Raw genomic sequence first — 22893 nt, forward strand, 5'->3', positions numbered from 1 at the left:
TGGCTGTAGTCTATGTTAGAGTTGATCATTATAGACTGTAACTTCCTCAATTGTCAGAGGCAACATGAAACAACGAATGCATATTTATTGTAAATTAAACACACAAAACACACTTAGCTTCATTGTAGCATTTTATAGGAACACAGGAGCTCTATTTCCAGGTGTAGTAGCATGAGGCAAGACGCTGCAGCACAAATACAGAAAAAAAATCTGACATGTACGTGAGGGAGTCAGTCTCTCCTGCAGGCTCTGTGACATTTAGGATCAGCAAAGCCTGAGCCGAAGCAGAGAATGTTTTGTAACAGGAGAAGTCCATGGTCACCCCCCCGCCCCCCTACTGAGACACATAGCAGTGCGAGCAGTGACAGGGTCTCGTATCCAGTGACAGACACAGGGGAATGTTTTCATTGACCTCATGGGTTGAAGTATGGGGAAGTGTGGGACTAGGTAAGGATTGTTAAACTAAATGGACTGTTCTTATATAGCGCTTTTATCTAAAGTGCTTTACATAAAACTCACATTCACCCATCTGCACACTGACATGCTGATGGCCTATCATGCACCAGGGCGCCAACCTACACAACAGGAGCAGGTTGGTGCCAATCAGGAACCTTCTGACCCCTCGACAACCTCTGTACCTTCCAGAGCCAAACATTGATTTTTACAATAAATCAGGGAGGGAACTTCTAATAATAATTACAATGATAAGAATAATAACAATCGATCTAAATACTTCCACACCGTGTCAGAACCTGAAGATAAACAGATCAGTGGCCACTTGAAAAGGTGTTACTGTCACATGTACCTACCACCAATGTTCCAGCAACTCTGTGTGTGATGTTTACAGTTTACAGTCCATAAATCATCGACTCCTTAATCCTGGCAAAGATTGTCTGTGTCTCAGGTCATGCCTTACCTGCCAAGGCTGTGCAGATCACATGTTAGATCACAAGTTAGTCATGTTTTGCAAATATGTCTGTCAGGCTTCTTTGACAGACATTCTCAAATCAAGAAAAGCTGGTCATGTTATGAAATGATGATGCCCATCAAAGTTCCTCGCATTCTCTTAATCCTTTGATGGTTTGTTTTTTCTGGCCTTCATCCAAGCACCACAAGAAAATACTGACTGAATACTGACAAATATGATCCCTTATCTCAAAATATCCAGGTGTGCAATCGGAATTAATGTGCAACTGTTTCTCAATTCAACTTCGTCCTCAAAACTGTTTTGGCATCATTTCTGTTCAGCAGATTATTGGGATAACAGCTAAATAAGTAACTCAGATGATTGAAGGTCGACAAGGAGATCATCTTGAAACCAGGTGGAGTGCCAAGTACAACCTCATCAACCTCATGCACAGAACTGTGCACCTTGGAATACTTAAGATCAAGATATATCACCAGACAAAAATGTCTCATCCAGACTGAGGTCATGGATGTCCAGCCCCTCACAGAAAATACGAGATGAGTGTATTATTTGTGTATCGCCTACTCTCCAAACAAACAAAGTGACATTCTATTTAAGAGATTTAAGGTTGTTGTTTTTAATTAGCCAAAACTAATTTCCAGTCTGGTTGCAAGAATATCACCAATAGAAATTTGGCACAAGGAGTTTCAGAACTTGAAAGACAACCTGGAGTTCTCCGTGGTGCAGATTGCTACTTCATCAACCAAATCACTCGACCCGTCATAATAGACAAACTCAAAGTAAAAAGTGCTCAGTGAAAAGGTTTGAGGTTTGCTGTTCCTAGCTGTAGGTCACAGTGTGTGTCATCAGGGTGTTGGTCACTCAACCCTTTCCTGAAGTGCTAAGATAACGTCAGCATGCTGAGGTCAGGTCCAGGGGTTAATCCAGCGCCACCCAGTCATGTGCTCTGTACCGACACTGGAAACGGTTTAGCCCAGAATGCAACAATTGTTTGTTAATTTTTCCTTCTTTGGGTCAAAGTTAAGGCAGGAAAGTGTATTTATTATTCCAATGTCCCCCTCCAACCCCCTCCCTCCCTCCCTTGCGCTATCTCTCAGCCTCTTTCTGCTCCTCTGTCATGTATGCTCCCAATATTTTCCTCTTCTGCTCTCGTCAGAACTCTGCTGTGATGTTCAACATCCTCTTCCTTCGCTGCATCTGTTCACAGTGCTAACTTCAACCCCTTTGATCACTTGACAATTATGCTATATTTGCATCTTTTGTCTCCGTCCAGAATAAACTTATTATCTCTACCTTGTGACTGGTTTTGGATGATTTTGTGATCTTTTTGAACAACTCTTGTCTGGATGTTATGGTTTGGGATTGCTGTTTCAAATAATTTCTGCCGCTTCCTCATTACTGTGTGATGGTCTCTCTGTGCTGACAGTCAGAAGTGGGTTGTCTGTGTTACATAAAAGATGTAAATGTTGCATTATTGGTCACTTGCAGGCCACACTGACTAAGAGAAGAACATGGAAGAGAAAACGTTTCCCCACAGGTGTTTGCAAATTAGGGGGACCACAAAGGAGCAGTGTCTGGTTGGATTGGTGTAATCTTAAGGTACATTGCACACAATTGCACAAGTGTTTATGCATTTGTCCATTTTGTTGCAAAATGGTCACTGTGGCGCAGAAGCAGATACATCAATGTTGCTTAATGTCCTCACAAAACTCAATGCAGTTATACAAAATGCCGTGTCAAAAACAGATTCTGACAGAGGTGAGTTTTTGCACCTCCCTGTGAAACATCGCTGCAAACTCTGCTGTGAAAACCGCAGCTTCACGTCCGCTCAGATGACCTGACGCAGCATCAGTCCTCTGCGTCCTTACTCTCAGTGTGACCATGTGTGAAAGGGGAGAATAGTGATGGCAGTGAAGACTGGTTTGCTCCAGACATCAAAATGATGCTCACAATGTCTATGTATCTACGTGTCATTGGTTGTACTTGGTGTCATTACATTTAATTCCTTTAAATTAGAGAATAATTAATTCCTTTAATTAATGCAATGGGAGTTTTCAGGGTGCGGTTTTCTCCAAAACAACAAGACCTCTTGCCAAGACCTGTTGTGCAACTGGTGGTGTGATGGTGTGAACAAAGGAGGGTGAAACACAGTAAGGAGTTATAGAGATGTAGGGATAAGACGGTAAGATACAATGAACCTACATGTGACTCATGTTTTTTTTACGCTCACATGACACATCTACCTTCATCGCAGAGTGCTTTTATTCCCTGTAATCAACTTGAGAAAATAAATAACAGGAATTAAATGGGAATGTGTTATTCATAGTTCTACTTTCAAAGGGCTGATTTACAGATTTTCCTCGTGGAGCATGTTCATGTGAGTTTCCCTTTTATATTCCAAAGATATACATACATACACAGACATACTAAATCACCCATAATAGCAAAACATTTAATTCACTAATGATCTATTTTAAGTGTGCATTGAATTTCAGTATTCAAAAATTCTCCAGTAAAATCCGTTTTCTTCCTAAAGGCTCACAGAACCAAAGGTTATATATTACTTGAACTAACTTGTTCTGCCAGATGACAACATGCTGTGTACATATTGGCAACTTATTATGCGTCTTGCCTGCTTTCACATGAATACAAATATTTGTCATCCAAATTGTCCTGATCTGAACTCTGCAGCTGACTCCCAAACTCAAACTCTCTATTCTCTCCCACTCAGTGACCGATCTGAAGTTTGACTAAAGCAAGTTACACAGCAGCAACAAACCCACCATTAACGACTGAGCACTCTTTGGTCCTTAGCACCCTCTCCACTGCTTGGAGCCATTGATTGAGGTAGTGAATCAGTGTGTATAGGATTCATACAGGTTAGTTGTTGCTGGGCTCAGGATCATGAAAGGCAGTGGAAGCCAGCTGACTGACTCCCCTCTTCACTGAGTTCCTGTGTATGCTCTAACTCTCCCATCAATGAAAAGCCACTTTCTTCCCCCTCTTTAGTGGGTGGTTGTGCAAGAGAGCTAGAGGGAGGTGGGAAAACGATGGACAATACAGTAACCCAATGCTGGCCAGACTCACAATGTGAGGTCTCTGTGCCCTGGTAGACCAACAAACAGAGAGGCCTTTCTCAGGGATCAGACCGCTTTATCAGTCCCACGCCAGCATGCCTCTCTGCACTTTAATTACGTAGCAGACACATGTATATTCACGTGTTAATCACATCATCTCAGCTGAGGCGCCCTGCAAAGTAATTAAGATAGTAACAGGAAATGTGAGACAAGACGACCAGTGCGTGGAACGGACAAATAAATGTCATGTGATTACACAACACAACCAATCAAAGTTTTCATCTATGTTGCAATGTCCTGCAGGGTTTCATGCTGTGCCCTTACAGTTCCAGCTGAGCTTTAATGAACACAGCATGGCTCCGTCCCACGTCAAACAAAAATCTTATTAATGATACATCCCATTTGCCCGGAAACATACACACTGGCCACTGTGCAATATGCATATTTTATTTAAAAGGGTACAGGAACCTAATGTATGCACATGTTCAAGTCAGAATACAGTATTTGTCACTTTAGTTACTACATACTTTGACCATGTTTTTCAGTATGTGTATACTGTATGTGAATGCATTGGAATGAACTCTATCTCCATCAGGCTCCTGATCATTTCAGCACACTGTAACATAATGAGCCTATAAAACAACCTGGGATTCCCCACCAGTCTGCCAGAACTGAAGAAGCCTTTCGGATGAGAGGTGAAATGTCTTTAAGCATTTACCAGCATGTCCCGTTGCCTAAAATGTACTTTTCCCTGGCCCTGGGCCCAATATCCCTGGGCCTTCTCATGCATTTGCTTGTTATATGGATAAGATGGCTACAGTTACATGCATTCAGCAGTGATCTGCATATTAAAGACAAGTAACTGGTTCTTGCCTTTCTAAGGAGATCATTCACGGCATTATTACCCATTTTCGGCAGTAACCAGGTTTCTAAAGTGCCATTTCAACTGGACACCCAAATAGACTTCTGCTGGAGTAACCCTTATGTCTGGTCATGTACACCTATAACCAGGTTTCTATTCAGATTTCTAACTCTCTGTAAACTCTCATGTCTGTTATGATAAGTCTCAATGTTATAGTGTTTGCAGAGTGCTTAACAGCTCAGCAGCTTCCATGTGTAAACTCCACCCCCACCTGGTAATAACTCCTTCTGGCAATGTATGATGACATCACATCCCTTTACCCTTTACTGCCCAACGGCGTGTACTGTATACAGTAATCGGGTTTCTGCCTGATATGCCACCATCATCTGAGGAGAGCTTGGCTCCAACTAAAGTCTATTAAGGAAGAGGTGAATGTCTGAACAAATCAAACCCAACGACTGATGTGTGTGCACCTGGCAGTAATCTTGTCAAAGGGAACAGTGAAGAATGGACATGTTAGAGGTGTAGAAAAGAGGCGACACATGTTAAAGATTGGTTATCCTGTTACCTTACTGTGAGCTGCAGTGACCTACACCACATTTCTGCTGTGCTGGTGGTTTATTACTGCTTCCTGGTCAGCCTGATGTCATCAGTTTGCTGCTCACATCTTTTTGACCACTGCTTTTGTTACCCAAACAACTCAGTTCAAAAGCATTGAGGTGGTGTCATGGGAAGCTGACCTCAGCCTACACACAGGTAAACACAGAGTGAAGCACAACAGTGACAGAAGAGATGAAAGGGATAACAAATCAACTTAAAACGACCAAATAGTGCAACCAAACATTGTCAATACACACAGGAGAGCTCCGAATGAAACTCATCAGTGCTTGCTCAATGGCTGATTGAGTAATTCAGGAACAATACAAGAGTGGAGACAGTCAGCATACCTGTATTCAATCAACCAATGATCATCAACAAGCATTGACAGATCCACTCTGTATGTAAGACATGTTTGAAGAGGTTGGAGTCCTCGTCCTCAATCTCTTAAATATCAACTTTTGTTTATTAACTCCCAACAAAGAGGAAGGCACTCACTGTGCCATTGTAGCTTCATATTGTAATAATGCCATATTAAGTCTGAACTGGAAGAAGAGTTGGACCTTAAATTCAAACTATCTGTGTCCTGATGAGATAAAGATGTTGATGTTTAGAACTATTCATAGTTGGTAGCTGAATGTTTGTGTCACCTCTTCTATTGCTGTCCCTACTGTTTGTGTCAGGTTGGATCAGCGAATTCAAATCCAACTGATCAGTGAACATCCTCCTTTAATAACATTCATAAGAAAGATGACTGACACGCCTTAACAATCCAAACCTGTCATGACCCTGTTTGCCCCTTCTGTGTCTATCTGCTCTGTTTCTGTCTCGCTCCTCTGCTCTGTGGACGAGTCTCAAAGTTTGAATTCCATGGGTGGAATCATCTGCTATGATGAGGCGTACAGTGTCAAGATAATGACAAATGTTTATTTTTTACACTTCTAACAATGTTATTTCTGAGAGTTGACCCCTGTGTTACACTTCCATTGAATGATGTGTTTAAAGATTTGTAGTTTTCTATTTTTGGCCGTTTATTCAAATGACTACAACAGCTTCCCTAACAGACAAAGCACATGGACAGGAAGGGAGGTGACCCGCAAGATGAACTTTAGTGATTATTGGTCTATTCAAAGACAAACTCCGATGACATCTGAGAGGTGTTCCCCGCCAATGAATCATCCAGGACTTCCTGTTGATTTATGGGTTTGGACCTGCAGACAGAACAGTTGGGGGGAGGGGGGTGGCCTTTGGAGATGTTAAAGGGTCAACCCACCAAAACAAACAACGCCTGCTTCCCGAAGGATTTCCTGCCCAGCAACATGAAACAGCTCTACAACATCATCAATTTAAAAGGACAACATCATATCTGTACAAATATTTCACCCTAAATGTCTGTGTGGAAGATGCTCTATTGTAACACATTTAGAGTTATTTTAGTTTGATTGTGTGTGTTATCATACTGTGGAAGTCTTAAGTATTTTGCAATGTAACAATGTTGCCAGATAGCTATTAAAGTCAAAAGGGTGAACTCTAAAATGCTGATCTACACTTATACTTACACTTCTAGTCTTTCTATGCTTGTATTTTCTAATCTACCGGTAACATTATTACAGATTTTTTATGTCATGAACTAACATATTGGTCTTATAGCAGCACAATATAAACAACTGATTTCAGTGAATTCGATTTTGATATTGTTTCTTATTATTTTTGTAGTTTATTCAAACTAATTGACATGAATAATAATTTCCAGCTATATATTCAAAAAAGCAAGTCCTGGTCTTCAAAGGTTAGAACTCAAGATACCCGAACATCACATACAGTACATGACATAAAGTCAAAACAAAAGGATGCTATCAAAATGTTCATGTCTGTAATGTTCGTGTAATCGTTAAAATATCACAATATCATTAAAAAAATGGGGGAAAAAAACAACGTTATCAACTAGACTGGGATACAAATATGGCAGTATTTGGCCCTGTCTGTTATAGCCTATGCTTATAGCAAGAGGAATGATGTGAAGTCAATCGATCAACAATCTAAACCAATAAAAGAGAGGAAAATACTCCTAATAATACAGCGCTTTTGTAGCAAGGGGGCCAATAACGTGCTTACTTAATAGAACTCATCCATGACTGACTTTGCAGATCTTCAGAAGAAAAAAAAAAAAAAAAAAAAAGATTATATATAGTATATAAGAGAAAACACTCCCATTCTGACAGCCGCTTTGATTAGCTTTTAAATGGCAAGTTCAATCAAGATGAAACTTTAATTCAGGCGAATACAGAGCAATTATGTAAGCGAGTGACACGTTGACGCGTACGTGTCACTTCTGCGTTTGTTCCTAAAATGCATCGCAAACTCAAAATACTGTAGAGTACCTATAGTGGCAATCGAACAACAAAAATCTGCCACTTGAGGGAATTTGAAGTCCTTTCCAAGGCGTCACGATGCAAGAACGAGGTCCTCTATTTGATGTACGTTTGACATTTTATTTTGCCTTAGATGGAAAAAAGCTTAAACCAAAAACACCGGGCTTTGAATATAGAATCGTTATGCCGGTTACTGCTTAACGTATATAATAAGGCAGAATACTCTTCTTCATTACATTACAGCTACTCACCGGTCATTTACAGCCTTTCCACGGAAAGTGCCGGTAATTGTTGATATTTGATCGTTATTCTACAGCAATTTCTTACAGTGTAATGTTCCACTAATGATCAAACTGCTGTTATTAGCGCATAATTAGAGCGTTTAGCGGCGGCGCAGCAGCAGGGGGAGGGGGGTCGGTCCTCACACACATACACAAGCACACGCACAGGCACAGGCACACACACATGCACACGTCACCGGGCTCATATTTTATTAATGAGGAGGCAGGGGCAGCGGAAAACTGGCTGCTTCTGGTTTCCAGGCATAAATACAAAGCGGAGCCGGTCTGAGGGGAAACTGCACAAAGGAGAGCGGAGCAGTGTGAGGTTCTCAAGCTGAAGACCAACAGCGTCAGGTAACCATAAAACACACGCACACACACACACACACACACACACACCGCGAGGACACAGCTGGGGGGGAAGGAGGAGGAGGAGAGGCAGAGTGCGCAGATTTACTGAGCGGAGGAAAAAAAAAAAAGGTTCAAATCAGTCCACGATCGCTAAACTCGACTGAGCGTCTTCTTTACTGAAGCTGTCAGCAGCGCGGTGGAGTAGATACACGGAATATTAACGCTGGTGTGTGTTTGTTTTGCCTCTGAGCTGTTCGTGTTGCGCGCTGACTGACCGGTGTCATCGATCCAACGGGACAAACTGGCCAATAAAGGTGCTGGCGCGCATGTGTGTGCGTGTACGTGTGTGTGCTTGTGTGTGTGTGTGTGTGTGTGTGTGTGTGTGTGTGTCTGTGTGTCTGTGTGTGTTTAAACGCTCAAAATCTGGATTGTGTGGCGAAATCAACATTTCGAGTTCAGCAAGTGAAGTTGTTTCTTTGTTTGAAAGTGCTGCCGTGTCCCGGCAGCACTTTACGTGGCAGGAGGATGTAATCTCCTAAAGGACACACACATACACACACACACACACACACACACACACATATGGGTACTCTGCCCTTATTCGCCTCTGTCAGTATTTGATGACTTGCGTACAGTATCTCTAGTGTAGTACAAGTAGTGTGTCATTTATTTAGATTTATGAGCTTCCTTTCTTTCTTTCCTGTGCCTTTTATCCTCGATGTCTCACTGAATTGCTGAGTGTGTGTGTGTGTGTGTGTGTGTGTGTGTGTGTGTGTGTAACTTGTGTTTACCTTTGGAACCTCTTCTACTACTGCACTTTCCTGATACTGTTTATCAGCACTTGGTTACCATCCAAGTGTAAAATACAGTAATAGCATGGTGACGCATGAGTGTGTGTGTGTGTGTGTGTTTATGTTCGGGGATCTCCACTCAATCACCCACCAATCCACCTTGGGAATATCTGGTACAGGAGTGTGGAATGTCTGGCCTTTGGCGGGGGGGAGGCACCGGAGAGACGCGTGTGTGAGTGGGGCCTGATGGAGGAAGTAACATGCATGCAGATGTGTGTGTGGACACAGCTGGGAGAGGGAAAAAGTGTGGAGAAAGCAGATTGTGTGTGTGTGTGTGTGATAAAGTGACTGACAGTATAGCTCATTTAGAATTGCCCACTGGTGACTTACTGACACCCTGGCGTGCCCTGCTGTGGTATAGTGTCTTTGTGTGTGTGTGTGGTAGAGACCTTTACTGTAGCTTGCCATTTCTAGGTCAGTGGTAGCCCACCCCCACCCCACCTTGAGCTGCATATCCACCAAGGACAGCCCACTCATTAATCTGCTGTGGGCTGAGGCGTGGAATGGCGGCATGTGGCAAGTGTATTAAGCAGCCATGGAATTACAAGAAACCAGGGCTGGGTGAACAAATGTGTGTGAGTCAGATAAACCAGAGGGTGTGACATGATGAAATGCTTTATTTAGTCACCCCCACATTGACAGAGAAGAAGAATTGTCAGATTGTCTTATCTCTGCCTTGGTAATCACATTGATTTACTTTTGTCACGTGTTGGTAATGTGTTGGGATGTGTGATTGGAATGTTTCGCACTAACATGGACAGTGCATTTCAGAAAGAGGCTTTGCCTGCTGAGCTGCTTCTCCATTTGTTGTAGTTTGTCGATGAAGTTGGAGCGCTGCGTTGACATCGATTGTTATCCTTTATGGATCGTCACATTGACCTGACCATCGATGACACATGTCGCTCAAAATATACTGTGATACTGAAATTGCCCAGCCTGCCGCTCATCTTCAGCAAAGGTTCACGGATGACGAAGAAGAATCCGGCGTTAAGTTGTGTGATTATTCTGAGGTTCATCTTGTCATGTTTGTCTTGTGGTTTCCCCTCTGATACCCTTTGTCCGCGGTGTCATCATGTGGTTAATGCAGCTAAGTGCTGATGTGAAGCCTCTCGTGCTGCGTGTGTCGCACTTTCTGACCATCAGAGTTTATGAAAGGTCAACATGGCCTCCACCCTGTTCCAAAGCTCCAGTGTCTGAGGTCATTTTTGCAATTTGGTTCTGATATGCCACCTAAACAGGCAGGCCTCCATAACAGGACTGTGTTGTTCTGGAGGCATTGTTGCCTGACATGACGGTCAAACAATGAAGAATTTTCCACAACGAAGTTTTGCTTTCTCACTAATATTTCTACAATCAATAACTTCTCTAGATTTTTCTCTTAACTCAATATTTGGGTTTGATAATGATTTTGACACTGCGACAAATTTTGACATATTTTTCTCTAAACTTTTTTTTTGCTAGAGCACAGATTTTAAAATGTGTTTCTTTCTTGAAACAAGTAGAAAATGTGCAGTATCACATTTTTTCTAAGTAAACTCCAAAGGGTTAAATTCTGTACTGAATTATGTCGCTCACTTGTTTATGGCTTAGAAATGAGCAGCGTGGCTCATGCGGAATAAAATGATACATATATATATATACAGTATATACTGCATATATACTATATTGACACACATGTAGTTTAGAGTCACTGAGCCAATGCAATGACCTCTATGTGAAAAAAACATATTGTGCATTTTTGCATAACACCATGTGTATTGCCCTGTGACCAGTGTTACTGTGGTAACAAAGCGGCGAGTATGTGCGCTTTGTGTGTGGTAGTATTGCGTAACAGCAGCATTATGTTTCTGACCTGGAACCATATGATAGTGTTTTCTTGTGTATGTTCTCTAAACTTAATATTAAAATACGTCATAGCTGTAGCATGGAGAGAATTGAAACAGTGTGTGTTCCATGAAAGTATGTCAGCCAGTTCTATATCTTCTTGTGTGTGTCCTCACACACAGATCCATACATTCAGCGCAGCCAGCCACATGCACCAGAATGGGCAGGCTGCTTGTGCTCTTCAAAGGTCTTCATCAGCATGTCTGTGAGTGTCTTTGGGTCATTTCTGTATAATTAGAAGTACTGAGAAATCACTTTTGGTTTCTGTGTAGTTTAGGCTCTGAAGGAAATAACAGGGTCGGCTGGAGAAGCTTTTAATTCACCTTATGCCCAGTAAACAGTGCCACCATAGGCAGATCTAAAATAAACCCTTCATGGAAAAAGACTTGGAAATAACTAAATCACAGCTACAATTACATTTTACATTTTTAGTTTTAGTCGCTTTTATCCAAAGCTACGTACATAGGAGATTTGAAAGCAACACGAGCAAAGATCATGTCAGGAGAGAACAACAAGATTAAGTGCCAAGAAGTTAAGCCCTTAGACTAGAGGCACAGTAGAGGAGGTATTGATGGAGAGAGAGGATTATCTTTTAGATAGGTAGACACAATACAATACAATACAATTGTGGGTCATAATGGTTTGAATGACAATAAGCAGCACTTATAAAAGAGTTACTGTATCCCAACTGCAATCACAACAAACTGCTAAACTGTTTAGTAGGTCAGCGCTTAGAATTAATGTTCAACACAATCTCCTTCCAGCTCCACATAATTCTTCCAAACAATGTTAGAAGCTGTTTTCTTGGCTGTCCTGCAAAGCCTCAGCTGGTGACGCTGGTTCTACATAAAGAAAACACATAGCATACTAGCTGTGCTTGAATACATTTTTTAAAAATGTAGTCAGATCCTAAAAAAAGTCTGACATCAAGCTCTACATAAAGATTTCATGTTTGGGAAAACATGGCAGGGGGTTGAGGGTGTGTGCTGAAGGCCATAGAACCCTGCAGACTTATAGCAATAGAGCTCAAGTTAATGCAGTTGATGTGCAAAAACAGCCAAGGAATTATAAAATGTCCACAATAGTCTAACAGCTCTTGTTCTCCATCTATTACACAAGGCCCAGAACTTTGCAATCAGCCGTAAGTAAGAGGATTGTAAGAAGATTGGTTACGTGAGAAAACGCACAATGCCTTAGTTTAGATATGCTGATATTTACTTGACTCGCCTGCTCACTGTCCCCTGTCCCCTGTCCCCTGTCCCCTGTCCCCTGTCCCCTGTCCTCTGTCCCCAGGCCGCGTAAAAGAGGAGCTTGGAAGGCATGCAAAGTTGTGAAATTTCATCAGACAGCACTGATGACCCCCTTAGTAGTGGCTTACGCACTCATCGGCAGCCTCGAATAGTAGTGATTGGCGCTGGCTTGGCGGGCCTTGCTGCGACTAAGGTCCTACTGAAACACGGCTTCACGGATGTCACGGTCCTAGAGGCTTCAGACCACGTTGGAGGGAGAGTCCTGAGTCTTCAACACGGTGAGTGGACGTGTTTGTGTCAATGTTTATGTTTGAACGTATTCACAAATGACACATATGTGCTGTTTAACATAATGTGAGCTATGTATGCCCTCTGTCACATGACCTCAGAAACTACAGCCGGACTATTTGCAGCAAACAGTAACTCAGATTCACAATTATTTTCTGAATTAGTACAACTCCAGTAATGATCGATTGATTGATTCATCCTTTCTCTCCCCATTAATCCTTACCACTATACAGGCATGCGTTATTAAACTTTTTTATTAAAGTCAGTCGATCACATCTAAATGTTTAAAGCAATCCTGAAAATAGAAATCAACAATAAGTGGAAAACACTTAAACCTAATGCAGTGAGAATAAAGGAATAAAGGCCATACTACTGGAGTGAAAGGTTGTCACTTATCCTCAGTTCTCTACTAGTGGGATTTCACTTACTGAAGAGGAGAGAAGAGAGACGAAGACAGGAACACATCTTTCAACATTAGAGCGATTGAATCCTTGTTTTTGCACTGGGGAGGTAATTCACATAAGTCAGGCTTTGCTCTGTCAAGCTCAACGCAAAGAGATCTTTTACTAACAAGCTGGCTGACACAAGTCAAAGCAAGAACAGCCGTTCTGCAGAGCCAGATATACAGGTATCTTCAATCTGTAGGAGCCACACCTAACATTAAAGTGCAGTTCATTCAGCATATGCAGTGATATAAAAAAAACGTATTCAGCTTATTTTTTTCTTTTTGATCTCACTGGTTGAGCAAGAAGAGAACAGGATCTTTCTGCACCACTGATAAAATATGCACATATCAACAGGAACGAATGTTTGACCTAAAAAGGATGAAAGGATGGCACATATAAAACCCAGCATACTGTGCTGTCAAATGTAAACCCTTCTATCTCTTAGCTTGGGCATTATGTAATCACAGAAGCACACGTTACCATTTCTCTCTCTGGAATTTGTACATTTTTATTACATAAGCAAATGTAAAAAAAGAAAAGAAAACCCTGTGTGATGCCAGCATTTCACCCACTTCTTCTTCAAAGGTCAGATAATCTACAGCCAAGCACGAGGTGTGCACTTTAATGAGATCCAGTGTCAGGTTATCTCACACTCATCTCTCTTCGTCTTCTTCGTTATTTTGCAGGTAAAACTACTTTGGAGCTTGGAGCTACCTGGATCCATGGCGCAAATGGGAACCCGGTGTACCACCTGGCGGAGGAAAACGGGCTGTTGGAGCACAGCCCAGCCGAGGAGGGCAGCGTGGGACGCATCAGTGTGTACACCAACAACGGCGTGGCTCACTACCAGACCAATGCCGGCAAGAGGATCCCCAAGGACCTGGTGGAGGAGTTCAGTGACCTGTACAACGAGGTGAGACACGAGGACCAAACGGGTGTCGGCCGGAATACAAAGACACTAATACAGGATGTGCTGATTTAGACTTTTGTGCCACGCTTGCTCTCTCTCTCTCTCTCTCTCTCTCTCTCTCTCTCTCCCTCTCTCTCATACACTCAGCATGTGTGTTAAGTGTTCTGCATGTATTACCATCTAACCTGACCTCTGGCCTAGGATAGAGGTCATCAGATGTAATAATCCTTTCAGTAAACTAAATAATCAGTTTGACATCAAATAATTAAGAGAATTCCAGAAACCAATTATACTAATTTGAGTGATTATTCTATTTTTGTGCAAATACCAATGGATGTGTCTGCACCAAACCACAGCTGATACGTGTTACAGCATTATTTACTTTCTTCAGCCATCTTGAGGTGAAACAGTGAAGCATGCTGATGTAATTAGGTACTCCCATTCCGGTAATTTCATTTCTGCGTCGTTTCCGCTTTAACGTCCTGGTGAATGCAGCTTCTTCTGCTCAAGCTCGTATTTGGCATCGTATAACTAGGTCACATCTGGAAAAGAAGTTGCAGAGGGAATGTATAGCGCAGGCAGAATACACATTGCGTTGGTTAACCTTTGTGTCATCTTTGTTTTCTGGAGGAATCCAAAGATTTCTGGGTCAAAAGCGATCTGCCTTCCCTGCCGAGCAACGCTGGGAATTTAAACAACAAAACCCAGCACATCTCAGAGTGTCGACATGACAACAGATTGGAGAGTTTACCATCAATTCACCGTTATCACCTTATCTGTAGTCAATGTGGAATTGCAGCGCACATGACAACTGCTGACAGGGAAAGACACAAAAATCAACTGTAAAACTAACAGGAAGATTCTTTAGTATAATGACAGACAGCCTTAAGAATCTGGGTCCCCAATCAGCCCAAGATAACCAGCTGTGCCAGTACGACAAAGCTAAGCTTGGGTCAGAGGAGTTAATGAAGACAGTTGCATTATGAATGATTAATTATAAACACATCCTGTCTGCTACAAAGGATTCAAAACTAATTAATCCAAGGCCCTTGATTCTCATGCCGCTCATGCTTGTTTTACTGAACAGACGTGTGGTACTCTAGTGCAAAATTGCACTCGTGTTCAATAGACCCACTCATGTCGACTCTTCAGTTAAGGTCTCAGTGTCCTTCCATCACAACATCGGCAAAACGTGCCCCTTTACCAAACACTCAAACTCAATCCACAAGTCACTTGTCGATTCAAGGATTCTCTGCCCCATGTTGAGATCAAACTGATCGGTTAGGATTCACACTCTTCTCTACTGTTCTCAACTCCTCAATGTTTGTTTGGTGGAAGTTTTAGTAGAAGGTCAGTTTCATCAACTCCAGATTAACACTGTGCATGTTTTGACCAGGAACATGTTGATATAAAACTATAACTGCTATGATTTGTGGACCTTCAAGTAGCAAACTGACCGGAACTAAACTGACCTAAATTGACTTGAGTCGAAATGAGCTGATGTATTTAAATTCCATGTTACCTTGTACATTACACTCCCTCCTCCATCCACCCTTTTGATTACCTTTAGGTGTACGAGCTGACTCAGGAATTCTTCCAGAACGGGAAGCCCGTGTGCGCTGAGAGCCAGAACAGTGTGGGCGTCTTTACCCGGGACGTGGTGCGCAAGAGGATCATGCTGGATCCTGATGATACAGAGAGCACCAAGAAGCTTAAACTGTCCATGCTTCAGCAATACCTCAAGGTCAGTTTATAACTGTGTGTGTGTGTGTGTGTGTGTGTGTGTGTGTGTGTGTGTGTGTGTGCATGTGTATGTGTGTGTTCTTTGCATCCACACCCCTGTAAGAACACATTACTTCCTGGTATTTGTTTGAGGCTCTTTAGTCTGAATCAAATCATCACTTTGAGACTCGGCTCTTACATGGGCGATAGACAGCAAAGTGTATTCATAAGTCATCAAACCTCAGCCATACACTGTACAGGCTCATAAATCATCAGAATGGGTCAGAAACCAAACATAGACTTAACTTGCCTGTACCTGTTTAAAAGGCTAAAAGACTAGTTTTTCAGTCAGCACTGTATGCATAAGAGGTGCCAAAGGTGTGTTTGGAGTCTCTGATAATCTGTGTTGTTTTAGCTGGAGAGTTGTGAAAGCAGCTCTCCCAGCATGGACGAGGTATCGTTGAGCGAGTTTGGTGAGTGGACGGAGATCCCTGGAGCGCATTACATCATTCCTGGAGGTTTCATGAAGATTGTGGACCTCCAGGCCCAGGACATTCCCTCCCACACCATCTGCCTTAGCAAGCCAGTCCGCTGCATCCACTGGAACTACTCCACCCAGAACCAGGAGCTCATCGCCAGGGGCAGCAGCACCCGCCGGGACAACGATCACAATGAAAACAACCATGGCTGCCGATCTCAGGAGGATCCTCTGATCCTGGGTCACCCCATTTGTGTGGAGTGTGAAGATGAAGAGTGGATCACCGCCGATCACGTGATTGTGACAGCGTCTCTGGGTGTGCTGAAGGAAAGCCACGAGGCCATGTTCTCCCCCTCTCTGCCAGAGGACAAGGTGCTGGCCATCGAGAAGCTCGGCATCAGCACCACTGACAAGATATTCCTAGAGTATGAAGAACCTTTCTGGAGCCCAGAGTGCAACAGCATCCAGTTCGTGTGGGAGGACGAGGCTCAGCTGGAGCACCTGGTCTACCCCGAGGAGCTGTGGTACAAGAAGATCTGCACTTTTGAAGTTCTGAAGCCTCCAGAGCGCTATGGCTCCATGCTGAGTGGCTGGATCTGTGGGCAGGAGGCCCTGTACATGGAGCGCTGTGACGACGAAACAGTGGCTGAGATCTGCACTGAGCTGCTGAGGCAATTTACAGGTTAGGACACACACACACACACAGCTGGATTTCATGTCATAGCGTCACTGTTGTTCCGAGTAAACAACCGGTTCTTCTGTGCTGTAGAAAAATTGAACATGAAAAGTTTTCGACAGACACATAGACATGAAGGACAGAATGATCAAAAATGTACTTTCACAAAATAGGCTTGTGTTTGTATAACCGACACAGTGTCACCATTTTTGGGGACATGTGACAGTGACCTGCTGCGTTATCCAGCTGTTACTAGAAACCAGTGACGTAAAACCAGCACAGTGAAGCTCATTGAGCGGAGCCCAGTGACCTCAGTGACTCATACGAGCTGTGATTCACTGCGCTGAAGCACAATAAGCAAGCACGAATTTAAGGGAAGTGACATAAGCTTCAGTTGTGACGTACAGGGTCGTTTCACTGAAAGGCTGACAGATAATACACATGACTCAGATGCTGCTTTGTGTCCATAGAGTAGAAGTAACAGCAGAAGTAAGGGGGTAAGAGGAAGGGGGGAGATGTTCAGATAAGGAGGATAAACATGCAGGAGGCATTTACTTTGACCGACACTTGATCAGCCTATTCTAGTCGCACACACACACACACAGACACACATACCTACACACACAAATGGCATGAGTGCTTTATCGCTCATGTCTCTCTCTCTTGCGTCTTCTTCCAGTGCTTCTTTCGCATTAATTTAAATATTATATCCAGGCTGTTTCTCTTGACTTTGCTGACCACATTGCCTGGAGTTTGAGCTTACGGTTCTCTCTAAGATCTGAATCATATGATGTACATGGATTATATTTTAAGCCTGGTGCTAGACCAGAAGAAATACTCCCACAGAAGACCAAACATTTACAGCCCCCAGGTCATCACACAAATTCAGCCCCAGACATCTGGCAGACAGTCAAAGACACTCTACCTTTTAAGGTACGGACCAGGAACAGGTACCAACCATTCACATCTTGGCGAATGGAAGCAACGTTTGATCAGAATAGACAAGAGCGAGCAAAGAGAAGCTCGAACAGATGGGAAAAGGTTGGAGAAGCTCACAAGAAACAGAAGCAGTAAGACAAAACAAATCCATTACTCAGCATTAATCAAGTTATTGTACATGCGGGGTCTCGCATGTTATACTCACAGATAACAGGGAGCAGGATTAGACTGAACTGTTTGATAGCCTGGGCGACAATGGAGTCAGCAGATTCAGCACTTTTCGATACACGACTCCGTATAACCTGCAGTCTTGAATGAAACGACTATTATCATTGATAACGTGGGTCTGTTGTGGGATGGAAGGCACCTCCTCAGAGCAGATGGCCTCCACCCTCATCGATCTGGAGTCACATTATTAATGATCAATTTTTGTCACCTGCATGACCCATCTGTGCCAAAGCCTGACAGGATGCAGCAGGCCGAGACAAAACTCCACCACCTCAGGGTCGACATGTTGATTAGCAGCTTCTGAGCCCGTCTCTACACCTGTCCCCCCCCCCCCATCTTTCACTCTCGCCCGCGTCACCCCCGTTGGCAGACATAGACAGAATGGAAGAGCTGCTTAACGCTGGCTTTAACCCCCCCCCCCCCCCCCCCCCCCCCCCCCCCCCCTTAAGAGACTGATGCATATCTTCACTGGGTGGACAAAGCACAGGATGTGCTACCAGCCTTGCTGATAATGACAAAACGGGGAAACAGCTCGTTCCTGCCCAGGCTGGTGAGCCTGATACGGTGAGCAAGGTTGCGCTAGGGCTCCCTCGCCACGTCTCCTCTGAAGAATATTGGCAACAAGCTGACATCAGCAATAAAAGAGCTGGATATATAAACCACTGGAAAGAAGAAAAGAAAGAAGATGCCAAGAATCAATAAGGCCCCTGACGCATCACCCACAACTTTCCACTTTCTTTCCCTACTGGGCCCTCAAATAGTCACAATGCCCCCCCCCTCCACCTATCCTTCTGTCATATCTTCTACCCAGATGGCGCAAGACAAAACTTGAGGTCCATTATGACATTTACAAAGAGAGACTTTGTATGTACAATCTAGGACAATCATTTGTCTCTGTTATCATTGATAAAAACAAACATAATGCACCATAATGCAGCTTTGTTCACTGTGGTTGACAGACTGAGCTCCTCTCTAATGAGTCCTGTAATGAGTTTGCCTCCTTCACTAACACAATTCAGAAGATTAGACAAATGTCGGATTGTGATCCCATTGTGCAATATTAAACTCTTCTACCTGCTGTCTTGATACTGTGCCGACAAGCTTTTTAAAGGGCGTTCTTGGCTGTGTGGCTTCAGACTCACTGCAAACAGGCAACACTGCAAATTGTCACAAAGAGAAACATTTATGTAGGACACTATTCACTCTTCACAATTGCTTTAAGCACTGTTGAGAAATGGGTCACGAGATGTTCAGAAGCAGTGACTCCAGTCAGCACTGTTCCTATAGATAAAGGCACACACACACACACATTCCTTATTGCGGTCAGAGTGGTTTAATCTCTTCAGCTGTTGCTTAATTACATATAGGCGAGCTTGCGGCTCTGCGCTTACTGAGGGTCAGAAGTTGATTCATGGCTTCCAGCAAACGGCCAAACCTCACAGCTGCCGTCCAGATTTTCAGCTGCTCTGATGCTCGACTGAGGCTTGACCTATTAAGTTTTGCATTAACTTCAATTCACCTGCATGTGTCTCTCCCCCCTCTCTGTCCACAGGGAACCCAGACATTCCAAAGCCAAGGCGTATCATGCGCTCCTCATGGGGCAGCAACCCGTACATCCGGGGCTCCTACTCCTTCACCAGGGTGGGCTCCAGCGGGGGAGACTTTGAGAGGCTGGCCATGCCACTGCCTTATGCCAACAGTACCAAGGCTCCGGTGAGACTAACACCACAACATAATGTATCATATATCCAAGCTATAATATTACATCTGTGAAGTTCAGACAATCACGGGTAGAATGCGCTCATCCACCTATGATAATAATAATAATAATACTTCCATTTTGGCATTCTTTGACCCCACCTCATCGATAATGTTCATATACTACACATCATCCGCTTCAGGGGATGATTTTACATTTTGGTGTATCCAATTCTGTCCTGGGAGATGACAGAAGGCCACCAAGTAGCTCAGTTGTTGAGAATAGGTCAAAATCTGTTTCCTTCCTCATTCATTTCCTCTTCAGTGAAGTCCAACAATGCTTTCGCCAAATTCATGACTGTACACTCGCTTGTTTACTGTCCCTGCGTGCGCCCCTCGCATCTTGCGTCATCACTACGAAACCCCATCTGAGCGCAGTGTCGAGCAAATCCAGCTGGTGTCAGAGGGGTTATGAAGGCTGATTCCAAGCCAGCAGTCTAGACCATGAAACCTGAAGCCTTGTGGCTAAAGGGGGGGTGGGGTTGGGGTTGGGGGTTGGCGGGGGTTTGTTGTATGCGCTCACTTGGACTCTACTGAGGAAACAACATGACCCCTCTGCTGAAGACCTTCACCACTGTCAAAATAAAATCTTAAGGCCCTCACAAATGTTTTCCATCCACATTTGAAGGACCAACAAGGGATTCAGGGACAAAAAAAAATAAACCGACTGGACAGGAGGGAAGTTCAAGGATAAAAAATGCATCAAGATGACGTTGATTTCGTTTCTGAGCTGAATTCCTTTCATGTTCCCCTCCGCCTACTTGCCTCTCCCTCTGTTTGCTCTCCCCCTTCCAGCCTCTGCAGGTCCTGTTTGCTGGAGAGGCCACCCACAGAAAATACTATTCCACTACCCATGGTGCTTTGCTGTCAGGACAGAGGGAGGCCACTCGCCTGATAGAGATGTACCAGGACTTGCACAGAGCTCAAACCACAAAGCCTAATATGTAAATTAAATAAGAACCTCTGACTAGTGATGATAATAGATACCTGATGAGTTTTAATCTTTCTACCTTCTAAGTACATGATTAAATTATGCTTAAAGCATATAACTTGGGCATTACATTGATAACATATGAGTATTGTTTCTATTCTTTGTACTGTAGATCCAAATCCTGATAGTTTTTATTTGGGATGTACTGTGCAAATCCTGCAAATGGTGCTGTCACTTCTTGTCTTTATCATTCTGTCCTGTTTTTTAATCAATTAATATTTGTAATAACCTTTGTAATTTAACTTGTTTTTGTAAGTGCCTTCTGTACTTAATGTTACTTAATGGAAATACTAAATGAGAAATGACATTTAACAGAATTAAAGTTGTATTATCATCAAACTCTGCACGGTCTGGCGTGTTAATTTCATTAATTTCTAAAGCTTCCTGATCCACTGAGGACATAGCCATCAATTATTTCCTCTTCCTCCTCTTCTGTCCTCATAAATACTTTCCAAGAAAGTTCAACCGAGTCTTGCGTACAGCCACAGGAAAGACTGTTTCCATACTTTCACCATTTTGGTACCCTTGCAAATCAAAGAGAGCGAGTCAGCAGAACTGAGTGGAAAGAAAGAAAGAAAGAAAGAAAGAAAGAAAGAAAGAAAGAAAGGAAGGCTGAGGAGCCAGTGTGTGCCAAAGGGACAGATGGTGTTAGAACAGACCCCACTTCTATCGGACAACAGTGTTAATCCTCCTCTACTGCAAACCTGATCATGCTGAAAAGAAGTGCGGAAGCTTTGATTAGCAACAGGAAACAAGGAAATCTGTTTTTACAATCCAATATTGCAGCAATAGAAATGTAAAGAAGCATCTCATAGGCGTCAGGATATAATAGGATAAACATAGTCATATTATATGGGCATATATGATACTAACATAACATGAGGATGTTTCAGACTCCTATATTGCACCGCTTTAGCAGTATGTATCCCAGGTAGTATAGTATAGTATAGTACAGTACAATATATCAAAGGAAAGTTCATTCTCAGGCAACAGGACTTGTTAGCAAATATTTTTTGTATTATAGTACAGTAAAGTGCTTTAATCTAATGGTGATAAACTCTTTGGCTGATGTTGTGCCAAAGGCTGATGTCCAACACACTCAACATGAGACCAGTGTGACCCAGTAAACATGAAACCTGATGACCTCAACCAAAACATTCCCTCCCTCTCTTCAGGGAGGACACCTGCCAATACACAAGGAAAATATATTTACACACTTTTATCATGATCAATAATAAAATCAGGTGCATTGTCACTGGGAATGATGAATATATAATAAGAAATATGTCTAAATAAATGAGCTACTAAGCTTAGATGAAGAATGCTGATGCTATCTTATGTAGTCTGCATGGATGCAATTCGCTTCCCTACTCAAGATTCAGTAAAACATTTCTCTGTCTTTTTAAAGCAGCAGGTTATGTGTTTGTCATAAACACCTTCCACTGTGTCTTCTTACTGTTTTGTATTCCAGGTTCATCTGATCCAACTCTTGAATGCACAGAAGCAAACAAAAGTGTTTCTGTGCATCACCTCACAATGATGATGTATCCTCGCTCTTTAACTCTGTCTTAGTTGTTTTACTTGTTGGGGGAAAGCAGCAAGTTGGGACTCACATCACCTTGGAGTCAATGAGAAACAGGAAAAATATGAAGAACAATGCAACAATTGGATTTATGTCATTCACAACAGAGGGACAGTGACAAATCAAACACCAATTTTGCAGGTGTCATCTCTGGCCTATTGATTATTAACTTATTTTGTGTATGTTTCCTTTGTTGAGGTGAGGGATTATGTGTTTCCTCACTGTCAGGTGCACATTGCACAGTCCTGAGAAAAGATCAAATTTGAAAACAAAGTAAACGGACAAGTGAGCGTGAATCGTGGATATTCAAGCTTAAGCCTTGTTTTTCATGAGAGGTCTGCTCACCCTCCTTCATTCAGATAGTTGGAAAGCAAACAGGGAAAGGCTGAGGACAAAGTTCTGGCAGAATTCCCAGGACAGCA

General features: G+C 42.9%; 1 protein-coding gene across 2 annotated transcripts; it reads left to right on the forward strand.

The window, feature by feature from the left end:
• Positions 1 to 8373: 8373 nt before the first annotated feature.
• smox (spermine oxidase) lies at positions 8374 to 21209 on the forward strand. 2 transcript variants are annotated; one of them, XM_076147613.1, is made up of 7 exons: positions 8374 to 8471; positions 12497 to 12731; positions 13874 to 14100; positions 15668 to 15841; positions 16235 to 16979; positions 19693 to 19853; positions 20694 to 21209. In XM_076147613.1, the coding sequence occupies exons 2-7, from the start codon at positions 12524 to 12526 to the stop codon at positions 20844 to 20846; spliced, it is 1668 nt and encodes a 555-aa protein (XP_076003728.1). In that variant the 5' UTR covers positions 8374 to 8471; positions 12497 to 12523; the 3' UTR covers positions 20847 to 21209. The 2 variants fall into 2 exon arrangements, with proteins under 2 accessions (XP_076003728.1, XP_076003729.1); XM_076147614.1 differs by lacking the exon at positions 8374 to 8471 and adding an exon at positions 8522 to 8782.
• The last annotated feature ends 1684 nt before the right edge of the window (positions 21210 to 22893 follow it).

The sequence above is a fragment of the Genypterus blacodes genome, unplaced genomic scaffold (assembly GCF_046128005.1).
Source record: "Genypterus blacodes isolate CSIRO-AG114 ecotype Tasmania unplaced genomic scaffold, CSIRO-AGI_Gbla_v1 ptg000039l_1, whole genome shotgun sequence".
In the NCBI taxonomy this organism is placed as follows: domain Eukaryota; kingdom Metazoa; phylum Chordata; class Actinopteri; order Ophidiiformes; family Ophidiidae; genus Genypterus; species Genypterus blacodes.

Coding starts and splice junctions, on each gene's coding strand:
- smox (XM_076147613.1), top strand. CDS start 12,524: ATGCAAAGTTGTGAAATTTCATCAGACAGCACTGATGACCCCCTTAGT. Junction 12,732..13,873: donor AGTCCTGAGTCTTCAACACG/GTGAGTGGACGT, acceptor GTTATTTTGCAG/GTAAAACTACTTTGGAGCTT. Junction 14,101..15,667: donor TCAGTGACCTGTACAACGAG/GTGAGACACGAG, acceptor GATTACCTTTAG/GTGTACGAGCTGACTCAGGA.